Below are 12,863 nucleotides of genomic sequence, written 5' to 3' on the forward strand. Positions count from 1 at the left end.
TTTTCTAAAAGATTACTCTCCTCTCAAAAATTTTGTTCAGATAGCATTTCAACTTTAACAAAGTTGAACAATATCAACTATAAAAATAATTCAAAGTTCAACTATAACAAAATTAGCAACAGAAAATGTGAAGTTAAATGCAGTGTCCTGGCACTTTAAAAAATACACTTAGACTAGCTGGCTCAGTCCAATGAGATTGCAAAACCTGTTACATTCATGTTGAGCAATAAAATTATTGATGGCAATACCAGCAAGGTTACCCGCACAGAAGAGGATTTCATCATCATCACTTGTGTTGTATGTAGCAACTTCTGGGTTGTACAGGTTGCACCTACTTCCTTGAATATCAACAACCATTAATTTCTTTCCAGATTTTTCCAACGAAAAATGAGAAAGGCATTGCGCGGGATATACCTACTGAGCTATATATAGTTTTGACACTTTGATCGCTGGTGCCCATGACTTTATATATAATTGTTGTTTTGCTCTAATTTGACATTTTGACTTTATATAATTATATTTTGACCTTAAACTTACAAATACTACCGCTGTTCTATATACTTTGGTCTTTATGCCACATTTGGCGCCCCATATATATGTCTTAAACATATATAAGTAAGTAGTCTTTTCATGGTAGAAACCACAACAAAAAGGAAAAGGTTTTCCAAGCATTCAACTCTGGAAATGTTGGCCAAAAAAAAAAGAAAAAAAAGCTGAATTGAGAGATAAAGAACTGGCACTCAGACAATGTGAATTAGATTTCAAGAAAATTAAGTTTGAAGCAGAGTCAGAAGAGAGAAAAGAAAAGCTTAAGCTTGAGTTGAAAGAACGAAAAGCAATGCTTGAACGTTTCAAAAAACATCTTTAGATAACTTTATGAAAATGTTGTTGTGCATATTAGTTAATTTGAAACCATCAAATAGATGCAATATCTTTAATAATGAGGTTAATAATTATTTTGTACAAAAGTGTTTCCTACGTATTATAATTTATGAAATGGATTTGATATTGGCAATAAATTATTTGAATACACATGCATACATGTTTCTTATGTATTAGAGAGATAATTTTTTAAACTTGGTGGGTTGACATTAAAAAAACTGCTTGTTACTGAACCATATAAACATGTGTGACAGTTGACGAATATGGAGGCAACAATATAATATTTCCCAACAGGCTGGAGGAGGAGTTTCAGGTTTTTTTTGAAGTCCAGGAATGCAAAGTATTGGCATATTTTCCCAAAGCCCCATTCTACACAGGTTCGAACCTTGCTCATTCTTGTGTTGAACTGTTTCTGCTGTGCAGACAAATTAGCACCTCGAAAAGGAGCTAAAATGTCAATGTGCTTGACAAGCCATATGCCGGATCCCCATAGACCATATAGGGCTCTCCATAGGGCATCATGCCGTCGGCCTTCAATGGGGCCGAACAGATGGGCTATGAGACCATTGGGTGTTTCTACAGCCTACAATAGCAACAAATTAATAAAGGATAAGGAAATTCAAAATAAAATTAATTCCATTATGTTATTGAATTATTGTGGTTAATACCTGAAATTTCAAACAATGAGTCCGCTTATGACCCTTAAACATTATTCCTTTACTTCGGATTGGTGTGGCTATAGGTCTGGCAGTACCATCTATGAAGCCCCAGCATTGATCTAAGGGTGCACCCTTGTTGTGGATATATATGTGTAAGGTGTATTTGTTTTTCTACACAAGCATGACCAACCGGGCAAGCAGAAAATTCTACTTGACCGCGGTGGGAATCGAACCCGCGACCTTCGCATATGTAGATGGCTTGTGAAAACAGCTCAGGATCCAACCAAGTGGCTAAACCTATTGTAGATGTCAGTCACAATCTAGAAAAGAAACCAAATTAGTGACAAAAAATAAAAGAAAACATTTTATGCATTCATTTACCCATTTTGACCAAAATTAACCACTAATGATATCTTGATTAAAAAGCTGTTGGCCTATATTGACCTTGGGCTTTTAGGTTGCATTGATCAATTTCAAGGTAAATGCCCATTACCTAGGGTTTCAGGGGGAGAGTGCTGCTTTGAGTTGCTTTGTAATTTCCATATCTCAACATGTGGGAAAAGTCTTCACATCTTTAATGTTTATAATATCCACTTAATGTAGGTGGAGTATTGTAGTCCATGGAGCGATTGATGGCTTTTCCAGGATACCAGTTTTCTTAGTTGCTTCAAGTAATAATACAGCTGACACTGTTTTAACCGCATTCACAAATGCTGTTGATACATATGGTTTGCCATCATGCGTACGAGCAGAACAAGGGTGGAGAAAACGTACAAGTTGCTAGGTACATGTTGAGTCATCCCCCAACAAGGACCAGGAAGAGGAAGCTTCATAACAGGTTAGTCTATTACCTAAAAATCTGTTGAAAGCTGTAACTATGGCAGAAACAAATAGATTCATATTTCTTAAGAGCTTGTTTGATTTCTTGCAAAATAGGAAAAAATGTCCACAATCAGAGGATTGAAAGACTTTGGTGAGATGTATTTCAAGGATGCACCAGTGTATTCTATGATCTTTTTTATGAAATGGAAAGACTTGGCATTCTTGATCCAATCAATGAAAATCACCTTTGGTGTCTTCATCTATTATTCCTTCCAATGATCAACAAGCATTTAGCCAGTTGGAAAAATGGATGGATTTCACACCCATTCCGTACAGAGCGAAACAAAACACCAATGTAGTTATGGGATCCAAGGTCTTAATGCTATTTCTGGTACAGAATCCACTATTGCCAGTGAAATGTTTGAGGTAAGAAACATGCACAATAAAATTCCATTGTAGCATTACATCTATAAGTGAGATTTTAGGCTAGGGCGGTTTTTAAAAATAACCAAAACCAAATAAAATAAACCGATAAAACCAACAAATTGCAGAAAATGCTGTCTGCGATATTCTAAATTTTAACAGTTTGGAGGAGCATGCCCCCCCAGCCAGCATAGCATTTCTTAGTTTCTTACACTTCCAGCACTCATCAATAACTTACTATTATTACTAGAAATACATGCACGCAGCAACCCCTCGCCAACTCGCCATTTCAAAGGAAGCAAAATATTTCCTGAGCTAGCCAAACTTAACCTTCAATATTATGAAATGTCCTAAATGTAAAGCCGATAGCTGATGTTTCAAATATTTCGGAAACAAACATAGTTGACAGTCGTAAAGGTGAAGTGAAATCACCCGTTTTCCTGCTGCTTTCCGTTGCATTAAGTTATAGACTTTCACAGTTTAGTTATACTTCATTATAGCTAAACCTTCAAATCATCAAAACAGCCCAAATAATATAAATAACCAAGCAGTGAACGTCGAATGTTGTTTTTTGATTATTAAATTCATGCAGTGATTGCAGTCGACTATATATAAACATTTAAAGTGATATTTGTTATATTAAAACTCCGAATTACACTTTTAAGGACTCTTTTGGAAGTTAAAACGATGATGTAAAGCCTTAAATAGTCGGTCACGTCTTCGCAAAACCGAGCAAAACGACATACTGTACCAAGGTCATAAAATGTATTCGTACAGCAAACACGAAATAAACCTCTAAATAAACAAAATAGACTCCTACCATTTCAAGGATTATAATCGAGTTGTTCCTTTTCACCGCTAATTCCTCCAGTTCTGATAATATTTTAAACTCTTTCCAGTGTTTTATCTGTTATTTTATTCCAATTTTCATATTTTGTTTTCGAAACATTTTTTTAAAAAAAAGTTTGCAAAATGACAGTTAAATTGCTGACGTTTTTCACTGAAACACAAACGTTTCGTCTTAGCCAATCAGGAAGTTGCTGATTACCAGTCTACACTCGTTCGCATTTCGCGCATGCGCACAAGTACCATGACCATTGAACGTCCATGACATTTGGGCAACTTTGGATTCCGCTATGTTCTCCCGGGTCCCGGGTGTAATTCCTAATCTCCGGGCGGAATTAGTACCCTCGCACGGTGCTCCGCACCGGCTCGGGGATAACTTACTATATGTTTAGGAAGTACAGGATGTTTAGAATTATGGCATTGACTGGGAGGAGGTTTCTGGAGAGGTCGAGCCAGATCTTGTTGAAGAACCTGAGACAACAAATGGATTAAGTAAAGCACAGGTTGAGGAAATAAGGAGACAAATACCAGAAAATGTTACTATTAATAATAGTATTGATGTCTTTGTTAATATTTTAAACAGCACCTTGACATACATTTTGTGATTATTTATGTGCAATTTCTAACTCTGTATTATTTCTATTCAATGGTTCTTATATTATGACCACCATAATCAATTTCAACTGTTTGGCTTTTCTATTTACATAATGTAGACATTGAATCGGAAACTCTCAGCATATAATCCAAATAACAATCAATAATTAACATAGTGTACCCATTTTAGTTTTCATCATTCAAGAATGATATAGGCCCATTGAACCATGGTTAAGGGCTATGTCCATGTATTTTTTAAAATCGTCGTAAGATTTATGTGCTGTTGGAAGTACTAGAGACAAAAAGCAGGTTTCTGCAAACGGGAACTGACAATTGCTCTCATCAAATTTTGCTATCAAGGCGTGGTTGCGTGATGGTTTTCATTGCTATCCAAAACTATTCATTGCTGTCCAAAAGCAGCACAAGTCTGTCATGGAAGGTTGTCCTACGAACGAAAGAATTGCAAACACACTCTCGTTAGAACCTGTGTACATATTGTATGCAAGAATGTTGCAAGCACCATAGTAAAATGGCATTCCCACATTCGGCCTTTCCCAAATGCTTAGATAGCTCAGTTAAATGCTATTTTCTATAAATTGCGATAAACAGAAAGAATTAACTGTTCATCATACCTGTTTCATACTTTTCCAACTGGCAAAGGTATTGGTAAAATAACATGATTGTGTCTTCATGCCCCACGCCCTCTTCAAAAATGCCTGCAATTAAAAGTAGAAATGAAGTTAAAACAAATTAGCGAAAAACTAAAATGAGTACTGGGGGGTACAGATATTGGCTGAGAAGAAACACTACATAATTTAGAGTTGCATGCTGTCTACATATATGGGGCTTGAGTGCAAATCAGAAAATGATATTATAGTCATAAATACCCTGAACATGTCATTTTCACTGATCAGAAATTTATATCCCGATTTAAAGCTTTGACTACAAGCTTATTCTAAATGATAATTTATAACAATAGTTTCTAACCTCAGAAATGATGCTATTGTCAAGGATGGAAGGTCTTCAGTGGGTACAGAAATTTCCTGAAAGTAACACTACATTTTAGTTAGGGTTGGGGCATGCAGATCTGAGTGCAAATCAGAAAATAATATAAGAGCAGCTGAACAAGATTGTTAAAACCTTGTGGAGATATCTAGGTGCAAACCTAAACGAGGCATCCGCTGCAAGGCTTGCCAACACTGTTGATGAGATGGAAGCAATTCTTGATGGAACAGACCAGGACTGTGACCTTTCTTCTAATATTGCTTACAGATCCAAAAGCAAGCCTGAAGTTGCTGTAGCCCAAGTTACTAAGGATCTTGTAAAAATAAATGCATTCAAATTTTGCAAAGGCAGAAAAGGTCACCCAGCATTTGCAAACTTTCCAAAAACATTTCTTGGAAGATTGAACTATAGGGATTTACAGACATGGTTGAAAGGTCATATCAAAACAAGGGATTCTGGCTGTAGAGATTAGAAACAGCCTGAACACAAGACAGTTTGAAAATCGTTGTATATTTTTTCACTGTATATTTCACTATGTAATGGTCATAAAAAAGATGGCACATATACATTTTAGCATTCAAAAGTATCAACAAAGTTTAATTTGTATTCAATATTCTTAAGGTAAATACAAAACAGTTATGTTTTGACATCTTAAGTCATTTGTTTTTATTGATGTCATTGCTCTTGTTGTTCATGTAAATATGTATATATACCGCCATCTCTGTGACTACCTTTGAAACATTATTGTACTATACTTTTTTAGAAATTTAATTACCTAAACCTAATTAACTTTAATTTGACACAAATCTGCTGATTACCTTCAAAAAGTTTTTGCTGCACCATAAATACACTGTACCCACTTTTAAGGTCTTAGAATTTACTGGGCAATTTCTCAATGTCATCAAACACCTCATTAATTACACTAAGGACTTCTTTAGCATGGACTGTAGAGAATACAGGGACACAATAAAACGTCTTTAATAGTGAACAACTTGTGGCAATTGTCCAGCACAATTGTAAATTGTAATTGTAAAATCGTAATTGTAAAATTGTAATTGTAAAAATTGTAAAATACATGGGCAGCTCGAAAACTGAATTGCGTATTTACAAGCTAATCTAAAATGAAAACACATTGACAGACACTACAAACAATCTATATATAACTATTTAAAAATCTATATTTAAAAGGTCCCGTTAACTATTAAGATACCGATAAAAATTTGCCAAGTCTAACGACCATAGTTTATGGCGGAGGCCATGATAAAAGTATCTCTTAAACGGTTTGTTCTCCAAATTGGGGATTTTAAAATGCCTATTTTGTCTTAATTGATGACCTCCTTCATGAATCGGGGGTAAAAGTTTATTCAGCTTGTTATGTTTATCATTCACAGTTTGGTAAAAAAAATCCCTACATATTTTTTCACCGTATGACATAATGGTGGGAATATTCGCTTCCAACAGGGCTTCATGATATGTTATTCCTGGGTTGATAATTGATTAGACCCATTTTTGTAAACATTCCAATTCATTTAGGAGGTACTTCGGTAAAGCATAGAAGAATAGTGGGATTGCATAAGTCAAAACAGATCAAATGCATGTAATGTAAAAGAGCACAAGATCTTTTCGAGATAGTTTAGCTCTTTTCAATTGCACAAGAAAGTATAGCCGTTTCGCTGCTTTCTTTATAACATTATTTATGTGAACATTCCACGATAGGTCGCTAGTTATTGTGACCCCCAGCACTTTTGCACTTCTAACAATTTCTAATTCTTTTCCGTATACATAAATCGGTTGAAAGTCTTCTTGGTTTCTTGCAAAGCATATCCGTAATTCTTTGCATTTTTCATCATTTAATTTCAGTTTATTATTTGAAGACCATTGGGCGACATTGTCAGCTATGTTTTGTGAATAACTCTGAAACCCCCTTTCTACGATTTCTGAAGATCAGTATCATCAACGTACTTCCACAAAAGTGCATTTATATCATTGTTAAGAACTAAATCATTTATTAGCAATAAAAATAACCACGGTCCCAACTTTGTTCCTTGTGGGACTCCGGAAGGAACTGAGCCCCATTCAGAAAGACAGTTATCAGCAAGTTTAGTTCATTGAAAACGGTTGGACAAAAAATCAATTATCCAATTTACTACACAGTTAGGTAAGTCCAAATCACAAAGCTTCTCGACAAGTATTCACTGGTCTATTAGATCAAAAGCCTTTCGGTAGTCGAAAAGTATAGCCCTAATGTCCTTATAGGAGTGTGCTGATTGGTTGAGTCTACACAGTGGTGGGAAAGTCATTATTCATTGTTATCATGATTGTTATTGTTGCACGATAGTTACCGAGTTGTTCCTGACAATATTCTGATGCTAGTAAATATTGCATAAATATAATATAAAATGAAAGAAAGTTTGGTCACTTTGAAAGAAAGTTTGGTTGCTTTGAAAGAAAGTTTGGTCGCTTCGAAAGAAAGTTTGGTCTCTTTGAAAGAAAGTTTGGTCACTTCGAAAGAAAGTTTGGTCCGTTCAAAAGAAAGTTAGGTCCCTTTGAAAGAAAGTTAGGTCGCTACAAAATAAAATTTAGTCGCTTTGAAAGAAAGTTTAGTCGCTTCAAAGAAAGTTTGCTTTGAAAGAAAGTGAGCTTCAAAAGAAAGAAAGTTTATAGTTTCGCCCTGAAAAAGAAGTTCGTTCGTAGAAAAATATAGCAAATTTGAAAGGATGTTTGGTGACCCTTGTGGGCCATCGTAGTTTTGCAACCTGAAGAATTAAGATTCATTGGGCCGGTTGATTCAACTTTAAAATATTGGCAAAATACTAGCACTTTGCAAATATTTGAAGATATTAGAGAGGTTAAAATTGCATACCGGTACAGCTATTGTAAACCGGTAGCAAAAATGACGTCATTTTCTCGAGGTTTTTCCTGCGCTACCAGTTCGCAGCTACCAGTAGCAGTTTTTGACCGGTTGAAAGCTCTCTACAAGTTCAACAAGAAACGGGTAAGTTGAAATATATTCTTTGTCTCTTTTGAACGCTTTAAGTATGTATTAAATGTAAATGTGATGTTGCTACTCTGAGTCACCAAGCGGGCAAGCTGAGAAATTAGCTTGACCATGGTGGGAATCAAACCCGCGACCTTTGGTTTGCTAGTCCAAGGCTCCTCCAACTGAGCTACAAGGTCAAGATGGTTCGAGTAGTTGATATTTCGCAACTCAGTCTAGTCCCTTCCATATCTTTGCGTCTTAAATGGATAGTGATAATGCAAAGACTCAGGTGTGTATATTAAATGTAAATGTGATGCTGCTACTCTGAGTCACCAGCCGGGCAAGCTGAAAAATTAGCTTGACCAGGGTGGGAATTGAACCCACGACCTTTGGTTTGCTAGTCCAATGCTCTTGTAGCTCAGTTGGAAGACCTACCGATGACAAAAACTGTCGAAGGAAGTGCACTTGACGGTCTGTGGAGCACATTAGTGAATTCTACTAGTGTACATCATTTGAAGACTTACATTGAGAAGTCTCCAAAAGTTATGAAAAAAGTAATTCCCTTAATCATCAACAATGCAGTGGACAAATATGATCACAGTCAGAAAAACTTGGTGCGTTCTGTTGGAGTTCTATATGAGGGAGCGATAAGCAGAAACAGCCAATATAACCGGAAGCGTAGTCATGAAATGTTTGAAGATGATGAGAGTGGCAAAAAGCATAGAGTAACATACATGGATTGGTGTAAGATTCCTAAGCTTGTGGATTACAAGCATGTAATGCAGTTTGTCGACAATATTGACATTGGTGAACTGAAAGATATTCCCAGAGTCAAGAAATCAGAAATCAGCAAGGAGAAAGAGGAACCACAAACTGATGATGGTAGCATTGGTGTATCAGGTTGCTATAGAGCATTAGCCATTTTTATTAAAGATAGCTGGTCTGTATTTAGAGATTGATAAATTACATCCTGGATTTTTGCACTGGTTTCGCCTTCCCAAGGGCACATTCCAAGTAGCCCTTGGGTGCAGATGGGGCCCTTTTGGTAAGCATAACCAAGCGACAGCTTGGTTAGTTTTGTTTTTAAATGTTGGTGATAGAATTTCTAGTTGTGATGAAAATCATTTGATATGCGGTGCAAACTGCCCAGAAGAGCACCCATCAATGGTTAAGTATGCCGAAGAATTAAGAAGTAGTATAGAAAATATTGAAAAAAAACCCTACATCATTGAGGGAGTAAATGTCATGTTCTTGTTCGAGCTAGTACTCGCAGATATGAAGTGGATGGCATTTATTTCTGGAGAGCGCCCAAATTCGGCCACTTATTTGTCTTCGTTTGCCAACGTTCAATTCTCCGAAAATGGGGAAATGGGTCATACTTATGGGGGGGAGAATGACCACTTTAGAACTTGGGACTACCAAAATTGTTTAAAGTTTGCCAAACTTGTTCAGACGTATAAAAGCAAGTTGACCAAAAAACAGTTAGCAGGAAGAAGTAAGGTAACTGAGTTTATTGCCAAGAACAAATCTTGCCAAGAATTTGAACTGGTTTTAGGTCCTGTAATTGATAAGCTGTAGTAGAACCCTTACACTTGGCCAATAACACCTGGCAGTTTTTGTTTTCAGAATTGTTCTCATATGTTCTTTACTTGAAAACAGTTATCCCTAGCAATGTCAAAATATTTCTGATTTAGAGAAAAATTGCTGCTTGAGAAGATTTTTGAGATGTTTAAAAACAAAAGTAAGAGCAAACAGGCTATATAACTTGATTTTGTGATGGTTTTGAGAAGGGCGGAAAAGTGGCTCACCATTTCACTTTAGATTTACGGGAAAGGAACTAGGTTAATGTGTGATAGGTTTTGTGAGTTGGCCCATGTTTTGCTAGAGAGTCCTGCATGTAGTCCACCTGACAGTGGAGTTTTTGTACTAGCATACATAGCAGTAAAACTCAGGGATGCCATTTTATATGATCTATGGTAATCATGGAACTCCAGTTATCTGGTTATATTACCATAGTGCCAAATACGTCATAATTAACTTATGCAAGCACTATATAAACGCTTTCACACAAATATAAAATAGATAGAAGATAGAAATATAGAGGACTGTAAATAGAAGACAAGAAATATATATTCCAAAGCTTTACTGGTGTTGGACTGATTCCTATCACGAGGATGGTGCAAGCCTGAAATACTCAGTTGAAGTTTTGATTGAGTTGAGCTTATTGCTAACGGTCCCTGGGATACGGTTTTACAGTCCAACGTTACATTGGTTGCAGTGGTGGGATCCAGAAAACCAGAAGCACCCACTTCTCTTTGTTCAACGAAGTTCAGGATGGGACATTCGACGGTCTCGCGGAAGCTCTCGGCAAGAAATTTGGACCTGTGGAGCGAAAGTAAAATGGCTAGGAAAGCATTTCCCGGCACACCAGCGGAGATTCTTGATCGTTTGACATTGGATCGTTTCATCGCATCTTTGGATAGCACAGACCTTCGCATACGTGTTAGGGAAGGCAACCCAAAGACGTTCGATGAATGTTTAAGTCGAGCAATTCAACTTGAGGTAATTTACGACGCAGAAATTGGCCAGAACCGTGGCAAATCGTCTCGGGTTCAAATGGTTGAGAAGTCTGTCGAGATGCTCACCAAGCAAACTGCTTTGCTTGAGAAGGCTGTCATTTTGCTAAGCGAGCGCGCCAAATCTAGGTATGGAAATAGCCGTAATAAGCCAGGGTCTAAGTCCAAGGGCAAAATTACTTGTTGGAAATGCGGTGGTGTGGGCCATGTTAAAGCGAAATGCCCCACACAAGATTTACCAAGCGGAAAGCTGGAAAACTAGGGTCAGCTGGCGCTGCGGGTCGCGCGTCAGCCAATGATTCATCCAAGACCCAGAAAACAAGCTCCAATGAGAGTCGGGAAGGGGGTGCAGAAGTGTCAAAACCTATATTAGGGTCGTACGGGGTCAATGAAAGCGCCAGTGTTTACGCCCCTGGGTGGATAGGAAATGTCAGGGTGGACATGCTTTTAGACACGGGTTCTGCTGTAACTCTAGTACATAAGCGGCTATTTGATAGGGTTAACCAGGGTGAGGGGATGTCTAAAGCACGGGAAAGGGTTGTATCGGCAACCGGGCAACCATTAGGAATCCTAGGAACGTGTAAGCTTAGAATACGTCTAGGGGGTGTTGATGTTTATCACACGGTGCTAGTGGCGAGTGATATTACTCAGGATTGCTTGATTGGTGTTGACTTCTTGGTTAAGTATGATTGTAAAATTAATTTTGAGATGAGTTCGGTTAACGTTGGAGGTAGGGAAGTCTCTATGGGGAATAGGTTTGAGGAAGGTTGGACATGCAAACAGGTTAGGTTGGCGGTTACGGTGCCGGGTGAACATGAGATGATCATGTCAGCAAATGTCGGGGCAATTAGTGACGAGGTCACTGGTATAATAGAGCCCTGCCCAGAATTTGTTTCTAAGCACTCAATTCTGGTGGCCCAAATAGTAACAAAGCCACAGGATAACCATGTGCCTGTCAGGTTATTAAATCCTTCTCAAGACCCAGTTACCATATACCGAGACACAACCCTTGGGACGTTTTCTCCAGCAAACGTAGAGAGTCCTGTAGAACCAAACTCGGAGGTATACCAAGTGAAGTCTGTTCATGGGAAAGCTAAATCGTCAAAATCGCCTAAAACGACATTAAGTCAACTGTTTCATTTTGAAAACACGGACATAGACAGTTTGCAAAAATTGCAGTTGGAGGAGTTTTTGAGCAACTTTGAAGACATAGTTTTGAAAGGCTCGTCAGACTTGGGCAGGACAAACCGAGTAAGACATTGTATTCCCACGGGTGACGCAAGTAGTGTTGTACTGGGTGGTTTGTGGGGATGGGAAATATTATCGTGGGATTTTTATCGTGGGATGTGACGTCATAGATACACGTGTTAATTTTTATCGTGGGATGTGACGTCATAGATACACATGTTAATTTTTATCGTGGGATGTGACGTCATTGATTACACGTGTTTTTTTATAACGCGCGTGGGTAGAACACATGTTTTTAAGGATGCGTGGACCCGCGTGTGGGGGGTTACTGTCACATGCGTGGATTGATGACGTCATATTTATACATGTGTTCTTCTTTAACAAGTGGTGTTCTTTGATGTCTCTGGGTATGTAAAATGTTTAAAATGTTTTAATTTTTTATATTTTATTTTATTTTATTTGTATTTTACGATGAGGAGTGTGTGTAATGTTAATATTATTGTTAATCAAATTCAAAGTACAGTAATTAATATAAAATGTCCAACGAGACAAGATATTACTGGTATGTTTTTTGGTATTGGTGCTCTGATCCGCCCTTTGGAGCTGATGCTAGAGCTGATGCTAACTAGCATGGCGGAAGGTCATCAATTTTCGAGCTCTGCTAAATGCAGAAATAACAGCCGTAATTTGGCCGATTTGTTGTCCGATATAGTTCAAGAAAATGATAGCCTTAATGTGTCTGAAGTATACTCTATCAATAAGGTTCATACACGAGAGAAAACTACAAGTAATAACGATGAAATATTGAAGTTTATTAATGATACGCAGAGGGACATTGCAGCAACATCATATGAGGAAGTGAAGGAAAAATTATCTCGGGATAATACA

General features: G+C 37.4%; 1 protein-coding gene across 1 annotated transcript; it reads left to right on the top strand.

Annotated features, from left to right (window-relative positions):
• The first annotated feature begins 11,303 nt into the window (after positions 1-11,303).
• LOC114527387 lies at positions 11,304-12,137 on the top strand. Its single transcript, XM_028549017.1, has one exon. The coding sequence runs from the start codon at positions 11,304-11,306 to the stop codon at positions 12,135-12,137; it is 834 nt and encodes a 277-aa protein (XP_028404818.1).
• Positions 12,138-12,863: the final 726 nt, after the last annotated feature.

The sequence above is a fragment of the Dendronephthya gigantea genome, unplaced genomic scaffold (assembly GCF_004324835.1).
Source record: "Dendronephthya gigantea isolate DGI-Jeju-01 unplaced genomic scaffold, DenGig_1.0 000044F, whole genome shotgun sequence".
Taxonomy (NCBI): Eukaryota; Metazoa; Cnidaria; class Anthozoa; order Malacalcyonacea; family Nephtheidae; genus Dendronephthya; species Dendronephthya gigantea.